Source organism: Monodelphis domestica, chromosome 4, assembly GCF_027887165.1.
Source record: "Monodelphis domestica isolate mMonDom1 chromosome 4, mMonDom1.pri, whole genome shotgun sequence".
NCBI classification, from domain to species: Eukaryota; Metazoa; Chordata; class Mammalia; order Didelphimorphia; family Didelphidae; genus Monodelphis; species Monodelphis domestica.
Window position 1 is genome coordinate 369,033,242 of NC_077230.1, and position 17,356 is coordinate 369,050,597.

The 17,356-nt window shown below is 42.0% G+C and overlaps 1 protein-coding gene across 6 annotated transcripts in view; it reads right to left on the minus strand.

Moving 5' to 3' along the window:
* The window catches only part of BSDC1 (BSD domain containing 1), a 66,223-nt gene that overhangs the window by 6,693 nt on the left and 42,174 nt on the right, over positions 1-17,356 (minus strand). For all 6 annotated transcript variants that reach the window (XM_016422525.2, XM_007492887.3, XM_007492888.3 and 3 more), the window contains exons 2-9: positions 16,981-17,041; positions 13,841-13,957; positions 13,037-13,204; positions 9,567-9,621; positions 8,723-8,838; positions 5,177-5,245; positions 4,970-5,048; positions 3,948-4,454 (exon numbers count right to left, since the gene is read on the minus strand). In XM_016422525.2, coding sequence (XP_016278011.2) covers positions 3,948-4,454; positions 4,970-5,048; positions 5,177-5,245; positions 8,723-8,838; positions 9,567-9,621; positions 13,037-13,204; positions 13,841-13,936 — 1,090 coding nt within the window. In that variant the 5' untranslated portion in view covers positions 13,937-13,957; positions 16,981-17,041. The remainder of the gene's footprint in view (positions 1-3,947; positions 4,455-4,969; positions 5,049-5,176; positions 5,246-8,722; positions 8,839-9,566; positions 9,622-13,036; positions 13,205-13,840; positions 13,958-16,980; positions 17,042-17,356) is intronic.

Sequence of the window (17,356 nt, forward strand, 5' to 3'; positions counted from 1 at the left end):
GGGAACAGCAAGTAGGTTTGTCTGGCTCGAGTAGTCCGTGAAGGGAAGAAATGACAAATTAGTACTGAAAAGCAGACTGGGTTGCAGAAAAAACAGGAGTTGAGACTTGCAGAGAAGAAAAATGATGGGCTACATGAGGGTCTTAAGAGGAGAATAAAAGGTTTGGGGAATCCACCGTGGGGAGTGAGTGAATCAAGGAAGGTCAAGTAGATTGTCAAAGAGCAGTGAGGACCAAGTTACAATTATGTAACAAATTTGGCACATCATGTCAACAAATTGGTACAGGACCACTCTAAGACCACAACTGTGTCACAGTTCTCTCTTTTTAGGCACACTTAAGAGAAGAAGCAACTATACTACTGAGGGTGGTGAAGAATTTGGTGTCTTCTGAAAGGAACCAGCTTTGTATAACTTTAAGATAGAAATTGTATGAGAGAAAAAGATCTTGGAGGAAAGGTATTTTCCAGTGAGAGAATAGAGATTCCAGTAGGTGTCATGAAAGATAATGGTAGATGATGACAAGGCACAGGGAAGGAAAGGGCTGAAGTGAATTGATGGGTAGGAGGAAGTGAGAAATGAGTTTTTGCTGACAGAAAAGGTTTTGTATTTAGGAAAATAATGGGAAAACAACACACACACACACACATACACAGAGTCTCTGCCCTTCCTCCAATCTATCTCATTGCTGCAGAGGAATCTTCCAAATCCATCAACCCCATTCAGGTCCTTACTTTTGGTTTGGTTCTAGTTATCAGCTGAACAAAGCCTAAACTCCTAATAAATCTTCAAAATTCCCTAAGAAGTGGCTCCTTCTTTCCTGTCCAGTTTTCTCACCCCTTGGTACACTCTTGTGTTCCAGCCAAACCTGCTTTTTCCTGCTGCCCCCATTCTTATTGTTTCCATCATCTCCCATCAATCTATCTGTTCCTATGCCTCCCATAGGTTGTCCTCTATCTTCCCTTCAAGGCTCAGCTCTAATGCCATCTCTCTCCCCACTCAAAGGTGAAGACAGTCTCCCTCCCTTAACTAGCTTCTTCTTGCACTCTGCTTTGATCTCTAGTTCCATTCCTTTCTATCAGTCACTTGGGGACTTGCCCTTTCCCCTTATCAGACTACAGGTTCCTTAAGAGTTAGGCTGGTGTTTGCTATGTGTGTCAAGGAAGTTCAACCCCTCTCCCTCCTGAGTAGCTTGACCTGTCCATCAAACATTCCTGACATAACACAATTGAGCCAGGTTTTGCGTCTGTGTACATGCTGTAACATCAATAAAAGTCAAGGCTTTGGGCTGGAGGAAGGGAGAAGCGAGAAGAGAACAAAGAAGGAAGAAGTTGGGAGCAGAGCAGGCAGGTGAAGCGGAGGAAGGGACTTGCAGGCTAGGCACCACAGTCAGGTTACTTAGAAGAATAATTGTCTACCCTTTCTAATAAACTTTATAAAATATATATCTGGGTAGAATTATTATTTCAATTCTTACATGTTTGTATCCACTAGGCCTTGCACCCAGAAGTTACTTAATGTTTGTCGAACATTAGAATTGGAAAGGATTGTAAGAAGTCATCACAGGATCAACACGGCCAGGACTAGATAGAACCTTCATTAACTTCAACACTCTGGTTTTTCAGATAAGGAAACTGAGCTTCTGAGAAATGAACTCATTTGCTTAATGCTGGCAAATGGCTGTCAGGATTCAGATCCAGATCTCCAGCCTTTTCTTCTATGGCCAATTGTCTCACCACCCACAAAATTTACCAGGGTAATAAAGGCAGTAATCTTATAAGCCTTGAGATATTGGGGGAGGGGGGAGGCAGGAAGGGGGGAGACACTAGAGTATGGCTCTGTCATAGGGAGGGAAACAATATCATACTCTTGAGGGGGAGGGAACAAACATTCCTTTAGGGTCTACTAAATATCAGGCACTGTGCTGAGCGCTTTACCACCGCTATCTCCTTTACAATTATTATCTCATTTGACCCTCAACCACCCCGGGAGGTTGGTGCTATTATTATTTCCATTTTAGAGTTGAAGAAACTGAAGCAGACAGAGGTGATCCATCCAGGGTCACAGCAGCTAGTAAGGGTTTGTGAGGCCAAATCTGAATTCAGGTCTTCCTGACCCCAAGTCCATCAATCTGTGCACTCTGGCGCCACCTGGCTGCCACATCTTGTGTACACAGAGATAGGGTTGCAATGAAACCAAACTGCTTATTTTTATCCTGACAATTATCTCTGGAAGATCTCACACCCATTCTGTAGAGGAAGAAACTCAAGTGGCTTCCCCAAGGGGACATCCTCGAGTAAGTGGCCCAGCCTGGCAAGGCCAAGTACTCTTTCCACTAAACAAGGAAGCTTCCTTGAGCATGCTGAGGACTGAGAAGCCTTAGGCTGAGCCCAGCCATTTCAAATAGCTCCAGGGTAGCATCACCTGCAACTCCTCCTTCCTGCCCATATCTTTCCAAAACAATCTTAGATTTGAACATTTCTTCCTTTCCATTCCCAGGCTGCCCAGTCTACCTTCATCATCACCTCAAGCCAGGAAAGCATCCTCCTCCTCCTCCTTCAATCTCCCCGACACAGTCTCCAAAACACTCTTCTCCAAATGCCAATAGAAACAAGCCAGTACTTTGCTCACCATCTGACAAAAGCTGCAGGTTCCTAGGCCAAGCATTCAAAGCTTTCTAACATCTGGCTCTCTCTGACTGCTCCTCCATCCACCTCACCATTTGGGAAGGGGCCCAGGCCAGCCACACTTAACCCCCTCAGGACTGTGCTGCTGATTCTGCCAGATGTCACCATTTCCCTTCCCTCCACCCCTAGCTCCCTGTTGTGTTGTCTTCTCTCACTGGAATGTAAGCTCCTCAAAGGCAAGGATCCTTTTCCCTTTCATTTGTCATTGTATCCCCACCACTTAGCACAGTGCCTGGAAAAAATGCTTATCGCCTGACTGTCTGTCAAGGCTCCCAGAACTTTGGAGCTGGGAGGGTCCTTGGAGACATGAAGCTTCAAGAAGGTAGCCAAGACAGCTCATCTCAGGTGTGGTGAATTGAGGCACAGCTTTAGGAACTCAGGACAGATAGTGCCTTTGCCCCCTTACTCTGGCCTGGGTAGCCACATCTGTAATTCTACATTTTGTTCTGGTCACCATATTTTAGAAAGAAAAGTGACCAGAAGGAGCAGCCAAGCTGGTGAAGGGCTCTCTTCACCATTCCCCATGCATGTAGCCCTGCAGCTCCTTCCCCTTTCTGTTTCAGAATGTTCCTCCAGCCTAGAATGCCTTCAGCCCATCTCTGCAAATTAGACTATTCTTGAAACTCAAGGATCATCCTTCCAGGAAGTTTTCCCCAATTATTCTTATATTATGAATGAGACATAAATTATTACTATTCTGACTCCCATGTGATCTCTTCCTTCTATGAACTTCAGATGGTGGGATTTAGAGTCCAGGGCACCTTAACATCCAATTACATACACTAATATATGTGTGTGTGTGTGAGAGAGAGAGAGAGAGAGAGAGACACACACACACACACACACACACACACACACAGATAGACACAGACAGACAGAGAGAGACAGAGAGAGACAGAGAGACTTTCTCAGCTACCCAGGAAGCTCCTGGGGATTAAGAATTCTGACTTGTAGCCCTGGAAGAATACTCCTGAGACCTGGTGACTCCTGGCTAAGTCCTTTTCTTTATTCACCTTGTCCTTTAATGACAGCACTACAATGGTGTCTCACCTCACTTAAACACACCACCATCACAGTGCTCCCAATCACTGCTCCCAGCTCAGGGTCAGTGAGAAGTGGCCAAAAGTCAGTAAGAGAAGCACCTGGGATCTGTCCCCAAGAACTGACTGGAGTAAAGGGGGATAAGGTCGGTAGGTTTCAGGAACACCTCCCCTTTCCCCCTCTCCTCCAACTCCCTCCTAGGTTCTGGCCTCTAAGACCCACCTTTCTTCCCATTGTTAGAAGGCGTAGACTTCCCACTGTCCGAGTTCAATTCAAACACCCGTAAGTCTGTTGGTCCCTCCTCTCTCAGAGTCTCTACTCTGATCACTGGCTTGGGTTCAGAGCTGCTTGGACGACCAGTGGGGGTGGAAGGTTTGGATCGTTCCACAGGAGGTGGGCCTGTCTCTCCTGTATCAGCTGTGGGAACAGGGTCTTCCAAAGTTGCTTCCAAAAGCTTTTGGGAGAGGTCCTTAGCAGGGGCTGGCTGCATTAGTGCTTCAGCTTCAGGTGGAAAAGCAGGGTTGACGACCTGGGTCACAAGTGAGACACTCTCGCTGCTCTCTGAAGGGGTGACTTCAGCTGACTGTGTAGCCACAACCCCCAAACCCTCTTCAGAAGGACTCTGAGGACTGCTGGCCCAACCCTTTGCAGTTGGGGCAGGGAACAAGATAGCAGCTTTTTCCTCTTCTTGGGATTGCATATTCAGCTGAGATGTTACCAAGGGTCCCTCTGTCAGGGGAAAGGGAAAGGGAAAAGAAGGGGGTAAACATTGTGACTCAACATGGCTAATACATACCCAGCATGGACTTGGCAGGCATTAGAGGCAGCATCTATTATAGAGCTTCCTAAGACGCCCCCATCCTCTCTTCTTCACCTGTTGAATTCCTATACATTCTTTAAAGCCAAACTCAAATACAGCCTCCTCCAAGTAGTCAGTAGCAAATCAGGTCTTCAAACTTCAAAGAGAACTTAGTACCTCAATACAGTACATTTACCATGGAATATCTCATCATATATACATACATATACACACATATTTGTCTCCTATTGAAATGTAAGCTCCTTGAGGACAAGGATCATGTCTTATTTAGAATTTGTATAGCACTTTGCACTTCCCATAGTTGGTCTATCTATAAATGAATGAATGAATGAATGAATGACAGAAACTCAGTACAGCAAAATTCCCAACAATCTGTGTGATAATGGAAGGAGGAGCCTTTGACCAAATGGCCCTCTTTCTTTACCTTCATCTTCCTCCCAGCCTGGTTCCTCTGAAACACTTTGTTCTGCCCGCTGTTTCAGAGCATCCCTCCGGGCCTCTTCCTAGAGAAAAAGAAGAAACAGTCAGAGGGTTCAAGATATGTCCAGATGCCCTCCTCCAACCTTCTTCTTCCATTCCCCTTACCATTAACACCCTGCCTACCACCCTTCACAGGGAGGGATGAGCATACCTGCTCTAAGTGGTAGAGCCTGTAGAAGTATCGGTGCCAGAATTCTGAGTGGGAAACAGCTGCTGGGACCTGAAGAAATGTGAAAGTCAATGTAACAGGGGAAGAGACTGCATGAAATGCCAGACTTCTTTTGAACTTATCAACCAGTGTGTATCAGGCAGAACTTGCCAGAGAACTCTGAAACTTGGAGAGGAAAAATATTATTGAATCTTTGGAGGAATTCTTTCATTCCTAGTCAGGCATTGTCACAAATGCCAGATCATGTCACTCACACATCTTCAGTGGCTCCCTAGTTCTCATGGAGTCAAATTCAAAATCCCAAGTTTGATGTTAAAACTCCTCCAAAATCTTGACACTTATGACTTTTCCAACCTTACCTCATGAATATGTACATGTATAAGTACATTATGTACATAAGTACAATGTATAAGTACATTAAAGACAGGTAAAACAAAGTGTTGGGAAAGATGGACAATGGAGCTAAACTTGGCAACTCACTATCCCTACAACATGTCTTTTCCCACCTCTAAGTCTTTGCTCTTCATTTTACATCTTGTAATGTTCTCTATCTCGTTTGGTCATAAATCCTTCCCTTCTCCATAGATCTGATAGGCAAACTACCCTATGTTCCTCTAATTTAGTTATGACATCACCCTTTATGTCTAGATCATTTTAACTTTATCTTGGTTAGAGTACGAGAGATTGGTATAGAGTATATACCAATCTTGGTATATACTCTCTATATATATTGGTATACTTGGTATAGAGTGTGAGAAATTGAGCTATACTTAATTTCTGCCATACTGTGTCTCAGTTTTTGTCAAATATTGAGTTCTTGTCCCAAAAGCTGGGATTTGGGGGTTTATTGAACACTTGATTGCTGAGGTCGTTTACCCCTAATCTATTTCACTGATCCACCATTCTATTTCTTAGCCAGTAGCAGATTGTTTTGATGGTTACTGCTTAATAATGAAGTATAAGCTCTGGTACTGCTAGGTCATCATCCTTCATATTTTTTTTATTAATTCCCTTGATATTCTTGATTTTTTTGTTCTTCCAGATGATTTTATTATTTCTTTCTAGTACTATAAAATAATTTATTTTAGTTTGATTGATATGGCACTGAATAAGTAAATTAATTTAGGTAGAATGGTCATTTTTATTATATTAGAGATCAGTCAGCTCATGAGGAATTAAAGTTTTTCCAATTGTTTAGATCTAATTTTGTGTGAAAAGTGTTTTGTAATTGTGTTCATATAATAACTGTGTTTGTCTTGGCAAATAGATTCCTAAATATTTTACATTGTCTAGAACTATTTTAAATGGAATTTCTATAACTCTTGCTGCTGGACTTTGTTGGTACTCCATAGAAATGCTGATGATTTATGTGGGTTTATTTTATATCTTGCAACTTTGCTAAAGTTATTTCAATTGGTTTTTTAGTTAGGACTCTCTAAGTATACCATCAATCATATCATTCACAAACAGTGATAGTTTAATTTCCTCATTGCCTACTTTAACTCCTTTGATTTTTCTTCTCTTATTGCCAAAGCTGGCATTTCTAGTATAATATTAAATAAGTGGTGAAAATAGACATCCTTGCTTCACTCCTGATCTTATTGGAAAGGCTTCTAACTTGTCCCCATTGCAGATGATACTTGCTGATCGTTTTAGATAGACACTACTTATTCATTAAGGGAATTAATCTTTTTTTAAATCAAATTAACCAGTGCTCTATATGCTGTATTTGTTTTTTTTTTTCAGAAAACCAACTCCTAGTCTTATTTATTAGTTCAATAAGTTTATTACTTTCAATTTTATTAATTTCTCCTTTGATTTTTTTTTGGATTTCCGACTTAGTCTTTCATTGGGGATTCTTAATTTGTTCTTTTTCTAGTTGCTCATCCAATTCATTGATCTGCTTTTTCTCTAATTTATTGATATAGAGATTAAGAGATATAAATTTTTCCTAATTACAGCTTTGGCTGTAGCTCATGAATTTGGATATGTTGTCTCTTGTTATTCTCTTTAATGAAATTATTGTTTCTATAAGTTGTTCTTTGATCTACCCCCTTTTTAAACATTAGATTATTTAGTCTCCAATTATTTATTTAGTCTCCAATTATTTATCTTTCCATAGAGCTTTATTGATTATAATTTTTATTGCTTTGTGATCTGAAAAGGATGCATTTATTATTTCTATTTCTGAATTTCACTGTGAAGTTTATATGATGTAGTATATGGTTAATTTTTGCATATGTATTATGTGTTTCTGAAAAGAAAATATATTCCTTTTTATCCTCATTCAATTTTCTCCAAAGATCTATTAAATCTAACTTCTAAAATTTCATTTACTTCCTTTATTTCTTTCTTATTTTTTGGTTGGATTTATCTAGCTCTGAGAGGGGAAGGTTGAAGCCCCCTCAATAGTAGTTTTACTATTTCCTCTTGAAATTCATTTAAATGTTACTTTAAAAATTTGAAGGCTATGTCAATTTGTTGCATATATGATAAATATTGATATTACTTCTTTGACTATAGTACCTTTTTATTAAGATGTAATTTCCTTCCTTCTTTTTTATTTAGATCTATTTTTCCTTCAGCTTTGTCTGAGATCATGATTGCTTTCCTGCCTTCTTTGTCTTAGGTGAAGCCTGATAGATTCCACTCCAGATTCTTACCTTTACTGTAGGATTCTTGTTTTTAATCCACTCCACTATATGCTTCCATTTTATGGGTGAGTTCATCCAATTTTCATTCATAGTTATGATTATTATCTCTGTATTCCTCTTCATATTATTTTCCCCTTTTTATCCTGCATTTTTTCTCCCCTTTCACTCTTTCCCTCCTTCTAAGTGTTTTGTTTTTAATCATTCCTCCAATTCCCCCTACTTCTCCCTCTTATTCCCTCTCTCTATTTCTCTATAGGATAAGAAAGGACTCTATACCCCAATGAGAATGGTTGTTACTCCCTCTTTTAGCTAATTCCAATGAGAGTAAGGTTTAAGTACGGCTCATCACCACCTTCATCCTCCCCTCTATTATATTAACTTTTTTGAGCCTCTTTAGATGAGAAAATTTCATCCTAAACAGTTTACTCCTGTACTGTAGTCTTTGTTCTTCTGCTTCCTACTTGTCTGGACAACTTTCTCCTAACCTTCTAAATGCCAAAATTTTAAATGTTGCCTTCTCCATGAAGCTTTCCTGGATCTTCTCTCTCCACTGCCTATCTCTGATTTTGTTTTATTCTCCTTAATGTACTCACCTAATGCTGTGAATTATAGGTCCCCAAACTAGATCGTGGGTTCTATGAGGAACAGTTCTATATATCTGGTCCGTATTTCATGATTCCCCAGCACCTAGAAGTAGCCTCTGTACACAGATGCTGAAGAAATGTTCGTTAAATAGATGAAAGGCAAGAGAATGGGTCTTGCTCACAATGACTATTCTCCCTGGTTCCCTGACTCAGCTAGCTGTGTTAGTGACTGCTAAAGAGCCCCCATGTGGGGCCAACCATGCTCAGTCCTACCCCAAAGGACTCCTTACCATCTTGGTGTAGAGGGCCCGGATGGAGGGGCTGCTGATAAGCAGACTGGAGATCTCTTCTTTCTTTTCCTCCAAGTGGAACTGTGCTAACCAAGAGTCAAACAGCTCTGGAGGTCCTACAAAGAGACAGATAGACAGTACAGGATGACACACCTCAATGTGATGAACATAATTATGGCCTTCTGGGTATAGAAAACTGTGCCAAGATTTGGGGGAGATACAAGTTTAGAGAAAACACAACTAGAACTTATATTTTACTAAAGGTCCTCTCTCTTTAGTAGATTAGTAAAAATAGGTATTACATATGATTAGATGCATAATAAAAGTCTTTTGTTGGTTGTGAGGATAGAGGTAAAATAGGAAGAGAAGGAAATTTAAATTTCCTGAAGGAGGTGTGCTTTAATGGAGCTGATCAGTTCTCAATTCCCTTCTTTATAAAATTAGGGGATTTTCCTACATCACCTCTAGGGTCATAGGAACTTGAAGCCCTAGAGAAGCCATCTAGTTCAATTCCCTTCTTTTAAAAATGAGGAAATCAAGTCCCAGAGAAGTTAAGGGTCAAAGGTCACAGGGATAGGAAAAGGCCAAACAGGGATTCCAACTCAAATTTGTGCCTTTCTTCACCATGCTCCACTGCTTCTGGGTCCCATATGGCTGATGATTCTATGACTCTAGTGGAGAGCTTTTTCAGGGGAAGTGGGCAGAGCTCTGGCAGTAGCAGAGATGGTCACCACTATGAGTATAGGGACAATGAGTAACCAACAGAAGTCAGTCCCATTCAGTACTTCTGGCTCTTCCATCCCTGTCTAGGGCACAGGGCCCTAGGGCCTCCTTGTCCACTTACCATCGGGCTCATTGCAGTATGTTGCAGGGTCTGACTGTAGGCTGTACAGGCGAGCCTGGCATGAGACACAAAGAAGAACAGAGAATGAGAGAGGCCTCTGAGGGGAGTGGGCCCATCCCTCCCTTTGTCCCTGGGGCCAGACTGTGGAGGAAGTATTCCCCCCTCACTGGGCTATCTTCTCCCTGATTCCTCTGGCAGTCCATCATTCATGAAGTATATATCTCATTCTTTGGTAAAGTTCTGGCAGGCTTTCCTGGTTCCCAAGGGAGGTCCTAGGTCAGTGTATAGGGCTGTAGAATGAGGAGTAGATCCACCCATTTATCCTGGGGGCTAGGCCTTAGTGTTGCCACTTTGAGTAAACTGCTTTTCCTCTCAGAGCCTCAGCTTCCTTACCTGTAAAATGTGGATGGGAACAATTGTGCTCTCACTGCTCATCAAACAAGGCTGTTGTGGGGAAGCACTTAGGTAATCTGTGATAGGCAGCACAACTGAGAACTGCCCTGATAATGGTCTTGAATGACTCTGAAGGCTGCTCAGGATCTAACACAAGTAGAGGCATAGCCCACCTGAGGGGCTCCTGACCAAGCTGCTACTCAAACAAAACCCTCCTGAGCCCAGACCATCATCCAAGTGCATATGGCACCAACTCCTAATTGCCTTCCCACCCCCAGGGCTATCATGCTTCTTGCTGGCCTAAGAGGCTTGAAGCCCCTAGGAAATGGCCTGGTCCTGGGCACTGTTAATCATCAAATAAAACTTTGATGAAGTTGTAGAACGCTGGTTAACAGGACTGAATTTTCAGCCCCAGAGATTCAGGAAGACCCTTGCCAAAGGTGTCAAGTCTTTGTGCTCTATTATCAGGAGATTTCATACCATGAAATAATAAAGCCTTGAAATAAATATAGCCTTCAGATGAGACATATCTGATTATCCCTAAGTAACAAATGAGGAAACTGAACCTCACAGAGCTTAAGCTGGAGACAAGAAGATATCTAAGGACTGATTTTTATGTATTTGAGCCTTAGAGATTGGTCCCACTAGCTATATCCTCCAGTCACTGCCTATTACTACATTGATTAGGGGGTAGAAACATACCCAGCATAGTTAGGGCCATTGTTCTTAATTTGGTTTAGTCTAGAGGAAGTTCTGGACCTGCCATGCCACCAGACTATCTATCCCAGCACAGACAGTATGTCCTTAGAAACTAAATTGAATGCCAGGATAAAGGGTTTGGATTTTTATCTTTTAGGGAATGAGCCATTGAAGTCAAGACCAGTGTTTTAAGAAAATATTTTGTTCTAAAAAGCTATATGTGACACAGAACTAGGATTCAGAAAGACCTGAATTCAAATACTGAATCAGATATTTACTAGCCATGTGAACTTGGGCAAATCACTTAACCTCTGTTTGCCTCAGTCACTTGTAAAATGAGGGGTTTGGATTTGATCACTTCTAAGGTTCCTTCCAGTTTTAAACATTTCTATGAAATGCACTAATAATAAGGAAAAACATACATTGCCAAACTACGTCTATTTAATTGTTCTTTATTATTAGTATGAAAATGAAAAACTAACCAATTCCCCAAGCTACATTTAGCTGCTCTCTCAGCCCTTTCTACTGAGGGCCTTCTATTGTAGGGGTATCTGGGTGACAGAAACATAGAACAGAAACACTGAATCTAAGGCACAGGAACACTAAACATCTCATTTTACAGTGGAAAAAACAAAGGTCCAGAGAAGAATCACTTGCCCAACACTGGCAGAAAGAAGTAGATCCAGGATAGAAGCCAAGTCTCCTGATTCCCAAGTTTTTTCTATAATATGCTGGTTCTTGGCAGAGCACAGTTTCTGCCTCTCAGAGTTTATGGTCTTGTTGGGTCAGGATAAGAATGACTGAAACTGCTGAATAATCACACAAGACAGCTTTCAGAGCCATCAACAGTGGAGACAGGAGTCAGAAAACAGAAGGGTTAATGAGGACTCTGGAAGTCACATTTTGGAAGAGGTAAGCCTTAGACTGGACTCTGAATGCTAGGCCAGCTTTTAATTTTAAGCACAGAGGTGGCAAGGAAGTGAGACAGGGTATGCCATGGCAAGATAACTTGCACCAAAGCTAAGAATTGAGACAGGACACTAAGGACAAAAGACTGGTTTGGTTCTTTTGGGAAATGAGATAGGGTTGGATAAGGAGAATGGGACTAAATAATGGAAGGTCTTGAAGGATAAGGATTTTGGATTTTGGGGGGTAGGAAATGGGATTAGTGTTTTAGGGAAATGACTTGAACTGTATGTGAGGGACAGCCTGGAAAAGACTAGTAGCAGGAACACTAGTTAGCACGTAATTACAATAGCCTAGAGAAGAGGTCTTAAGGGTTGCTAACAGAGGGATGACTATGGAGGATGAAGGAAAGAGAAAGTGGGTTATGTGCGTCTGAATGCCTGGCTATGTAGCTTTAGAGAACTCATTTTACTTCTCTGAAACTCAGTTTCCTTATCAGTAAGATCGAGCAGAGTAGTTAGTAAGCTATACTTAACAGCCAAATGTGGCAGCCTACTGCCTGTTTCTATGCAGTCAGGGAGCTAAAAATGGTTTTGCCTAATTTAAACTTGTAAAAAAAATCCTATTCTTATTTCATGGGTCATATTCAGCTAGTTGTGGTTTGCCAACCTCTGGCTGAGAGAAGGGCCCTCAGCATGTTGGGTGTGCTCTCTGAGGAAGATCCACAGGAGGTCACAAAGGACAAATACTCAGGACAAGTTGTGGTCCTCCTTGATGGAGGGAGGCCCGACACCTGAGCCATCGCTATCCACTAAGACAGGAGGACCTCCCTCCCACTGGTGCTCTCAGGATTCAACAAGATAACTCATATAAAATGGTTTGTAAACCCAAGTGTGACACAAATGTCAACAATGATTACTATCACTGAAGTCTTTCCCAGGGTATAGTTTGTTTCTCCATTGCATCAGAACTCCCTTAGATCAGGAACAACTCATCTTGGATAAGTCATTTAACCTCTGGGAAATGCAGTTTCTTCATTGGGGATAGTTCTTTTACTCCCTGAATGCCTCTAACGGTTGTTGTGAGAACACTTTATAAATCTTAAATGAGAACTGGAGTATCCCTATCAGAAAGAGCTCCCTGGGGGCAGTTTGGTGGTCCAGTGGATTGAGAGCAGGCCTAGAGATGGGAGGTCCTGGGTTCAAATCTGGCCTCAGACACTTCCCAGCTGTGTGACCCTGGGCAAGTCACTTAACCCCCATTGCCTAGCCCTTATTGCTCTTCTGCCTTGGAACCAATACACAGTATTGACTCCAAAAGGGAAGGGTTAAAAAAAAAAAAAAGAGATCCAATAGGGTGGGCTCCCTCCCATTTTGTCCCCATCTTCTACGGGTATTTAAGGGACACAAGTCATTTGTTTCTCCTGCATCTCTTTCCCTAGAGCCCAGCCCCAGGGCATACCCGATACATACCTTGGCACTATCATAAAGTTCGGTAGTTCCTGATGGTGTGCCCATCAAGGTGATGACATCACAATCAATGGTTTTGTCGGGGGAAGGGGCAAATGTGTCTGAGATCACCCCAAGGAAGTCAGAGAGCCCCTTCTTCATCTTTTCTGTTGCTCCAGATGAACCTTCAGTCTGCAGAATTCAGCAGGGAAGAGGCATTTTTAAACTCACATTGCAAATGGATGTGTGGGAGACACAGAAAGAGTGAGAGTACTGGATCCCAATTCAGAACTAATTACCTATCCTCCTCTCCTGTCTTGGGCTGTGAAGCCTGGAAAGAATTGGGCACAAGAGAATAAGGGACAGGATAAGCATGGCTCAAGAGTTGGGCAAGGGGTTTGTGCAGGAGTTACCAACTAGTCAAACACAAGCAACTGGTTTAACTTCAAAGCAAATTGGGTCAACAGTGGTCATAGTGGCTTGAGGTGAGGGGTGGGAGGAGAAAGAATATATTCCCAGGCCTCCCAACTGTCTTCCTCCATGAAATACTGAAACCTAGAAATTCTAGTTAAAAACAAATACATAATATGTTATCAATAACAAGAACAAGGAATTCCAAGAGAAAGGATACATGGCCCAAGGGGCTAACATGAGCAGTCAGGGCATAAGGTCATAGTGAAGTAGAATGAGAAGTAAATGGCTTAAAGGAAACAAATAAGCCGATGAGGTCTCAGGTGAATTCAACCTGGCCCTAGGGGTCAGTTGCCTAAAGCTGGAAGAGTGAGTAGGAGATAGGCACTTGATTCTACCCACAAAGGAAATACTCACAGTCAGCTTTTCCTTGACCACACTGGCAGTGGCTGCAATGGTACATGCTGTGTCATGTTGTACCACCTGGCTAAATTCAGTTAGGTCCCGTTTCATGAATTCCAGTGCTTCTGTGGACTGTGGGGAGTGGGAAAACAAGTGTTGATCTCTAGACCACTTATGCTCATTGGGTCTCTTCCTCCATTTTTCTCTCCCTTTCTCCTCAATCCTGTCTCTTCACCCCATCACTTGTGTGTGTGGCCCGAATAGCCACAATCCAGCCCCTGTTGCATCTGAATACTGAATTCACTCATTAGACCAAGTTAAAAAAGAATCAATCTAGAAGTTAGATGTCAGACCCATTGATTTTTTTCAGATTATATAATTCTAGGCTTGTATCAAAATCCTCATCCTACAACCAAGAATTCCAGGCCTCTCCGTCTTCCAACACCCTATCCTGGAAACAATGCTCTAATCAAATTAGTGACCATGATAAAATAATGTCAATATTATTATTCAGTCATTTCAGTCATGTCTGAGTCCTGATGACCCTATTTGGAGTTCTTTTAGCAAAGATACTGAAATGGTTTGCCATTTCCTTCTCCAGATCATTTTAAAGATGAGGAAACAGGCAAACAGGGTTAAGTGACTTGCCTAGGGTCACACAGTTACTGTCTAAGGTCAGATTTGAACCTAGGTTTTCCTGACTCCAGGCTAGGTGCTCTATCCACTGTACCACCTAAGTTACCCCAAAATAATATTATTACCTTGCTTATTTTTTTGCTGTCTGATTTTTCACATGCAATTTTATTCTGATTCTTAAAAGTTGTCCTGCTATTATTGGATATGGATAAAGGTCCTATAGGAAGGGCAAACATGGATAGGCTGGGGTTTGTATCACTGGAGGGAATATCCATACTGATAAGATCAGATCCACTAGAAAACTTTAGTAAATGCTGTGATGCAGGTAGGACAAAGATTATCCTCATTTGTAAAAAGCAAGAGTACAGGCTCGTTAAAGGAAGTAACTTGTTGGAAGTCACAGAGCCATCACACAAAGCTAAGCATCCTGATTCCCTTCAGTCATGTTTCATTCTTTTACTTCCCTGCTCGCCCTTCACTGTTTCCACATACTTGCTTCTTCTTTCAAACCAGGCTCCATATATTCTACTTCCATGAAGCCTTTTAGGATTAATCCTAACAAGTTCTACTTACTTCCTTTATTACATCATTCCCTCTGGAATTATATATGTAATTGGAGAAAATAATTTAATTTGCTTAACAGACCAGAAGGACCCTGATGATCTTCTCATCCAAATCTATCCTCATTGAGTATTCTAGGATCTCTTACCTCTCTGTCTTTCCAAATGGACCTAGGGTCTCCCCCCTCAAATTGGGAGTTCCCTAAGGGTAGAGGGAAAGGTCTTCTCTTTCCTCTGCTCTCCCCTTAGTATTCAGGACAGAGGGCGATGGACAGTTACAGACAAAAATAACCAACCCAACAGTGCTATCCCCACAGGAAGCCCTAGCCTGCTGCTGGATGAATGAACTACAGTACTTCACATTCAATTTCCAGGAAATGCCCTTAAATATGAAGGAAGCACTATAAAAGCCCAATTAGAAGTGAAATCATATCATTCATTCCTCCAGAGCAAAAGGAATAGCTTGGGACAGGATCAGGGACTATGCCTGGAACAGTGCCAAAGGTTACTTTACTATTCACAAATACTTCCAAGGCTTAGTCAAAAAAGCTTACAAGCTCCTGGGAGGTAAAGCCTGTTCTGGAGAAACAAAACTGGTTTTACCTGTCTTCTGCCTAGGTAAACAGTAATTAATTTCATCATCAACTCAGAAGTTAGTTTTGACAAATTATATTAGAATGGCATTAGTATACATATTACTGGACCACTTGGCATCATGGGAATAACATGGCAGTGCTATGAAGTAGAAATAGGAAGGAAACAAGTTCCTACTATGTGTAAGGGGCTGTGCTAAGCGCTTTACAAATATGATCTCATTTGATCCTCACCACAATCCTGGAATGTAGATAATATAACCCCCATTTTAGATTGAGGAACATGAGGCTTTAAGTGACTTGCCTAGGATCCCTTGGCTAGTTAAGTGTCTGAGGTCAGGTCTTCCTCACTCCAGGCCCAATACTCTATCCACTCAGTTACCTCAGTGCTAGTCTGCAGCTGGATCTTGGGTCTGAGTACCTACTTCAAAACTCAATTCTGCTATTTCATGACTTTGGGCAACTCTCTTCCCTTCCTTAAATTTCTGTAAAATGACAAGGTAGACTAGATGACTTACAAGGTCTAATCCCAACTCTAAATCCTATAATTAATTCTACTTATCAACTTTTGCTCCTCACTACTCTCTTATACAAATGCACCACTCCAGAAAGACTGGCCCATGGACTGCTCCAGGAATATGCCAGGATCATTCCTGCTTTTTTACCTTAGCTCATGATATGTCCCTACATAGAATGGTCTTATTTCTCTCTCCCAATCTGAAGCCCACCCAATGTTCAAAGCGAAGCTCAAGTTTCACCTCCTCCAAAAGGCCTCTGTTGATAGCCCTAGCCCTTAGTCATCTTTTCCTCTTGTAGTATTTACTATCTTGCCTGCTGTAAATCTGGTCCTGGGCACACACTGCTGTATACTTTTATGCTGTTTCTCCAACTTTTTTAGGGTAATGGCTATCATTGATCTTTGTGTCCCCCAGAGCTTAGCACACTGGGCCCTTCTTAGTTTGCGGACTTATACCATATCAGAACTTAAAGTATCTTATCGATTACCTAATCTACCCTCTTATTTTACAGAAGAGGAAACTGAGGCCCAGAAAAGGGAAATTACTTGACCACACTCATATACCTAATTACTGCTATGGCATAATCATAAAAGGCCTGCCATTTACCATTCTTATCACTTCCATTTTCATACTCCTTCCTCTTCTGTAAAATGGGCTAGTGATACTTATGCTGCCTGACAGGATTGTTGTGAGAATCAATCAAGAATTTAGTTTCAAAATAGTGGATAAATATCAGCTACAAAAGTCAGGCAAATAGGCTAGAATCCTCTTTCAGCAAGGAAGGGAGACTCCAAAGTCCCTCAGCTCTTACAGATTAGAAAGGGTGAGGAGCCCTGGCCCCTTTTTACCTTCTCTTTGACAACCTGGTAGCTCTGTTGAAGCCAGCTTCTCCACCAACCTCCATCCTCCCTGTGGAGGAAACAAGCATATCAGATGGAAACAGGAAGTTTGGGAAGTAAATTCTTGCCCCACCCACAAACTCCAAGAGCACAGAAGCAGTTTCCAGAAGGTTCAGACAGTGGTCTTGTGCAGAGCTACTTGTGGGTGCTGGGTGCCTGGAAATCATTCCTGGGCCTGGGGTGCATGTTTGTAGGGGGAAAGGAGAGGTTGAGGGGGGCTGGGAGTGGAGAGGTGTACACACAGGAACCGGAGTGTGTGTGTGGGGAATTGCTGGGGTGGGAGACGAGGAGTCTGGAACTGTTAAGGGTATATGTGTAAATGCTC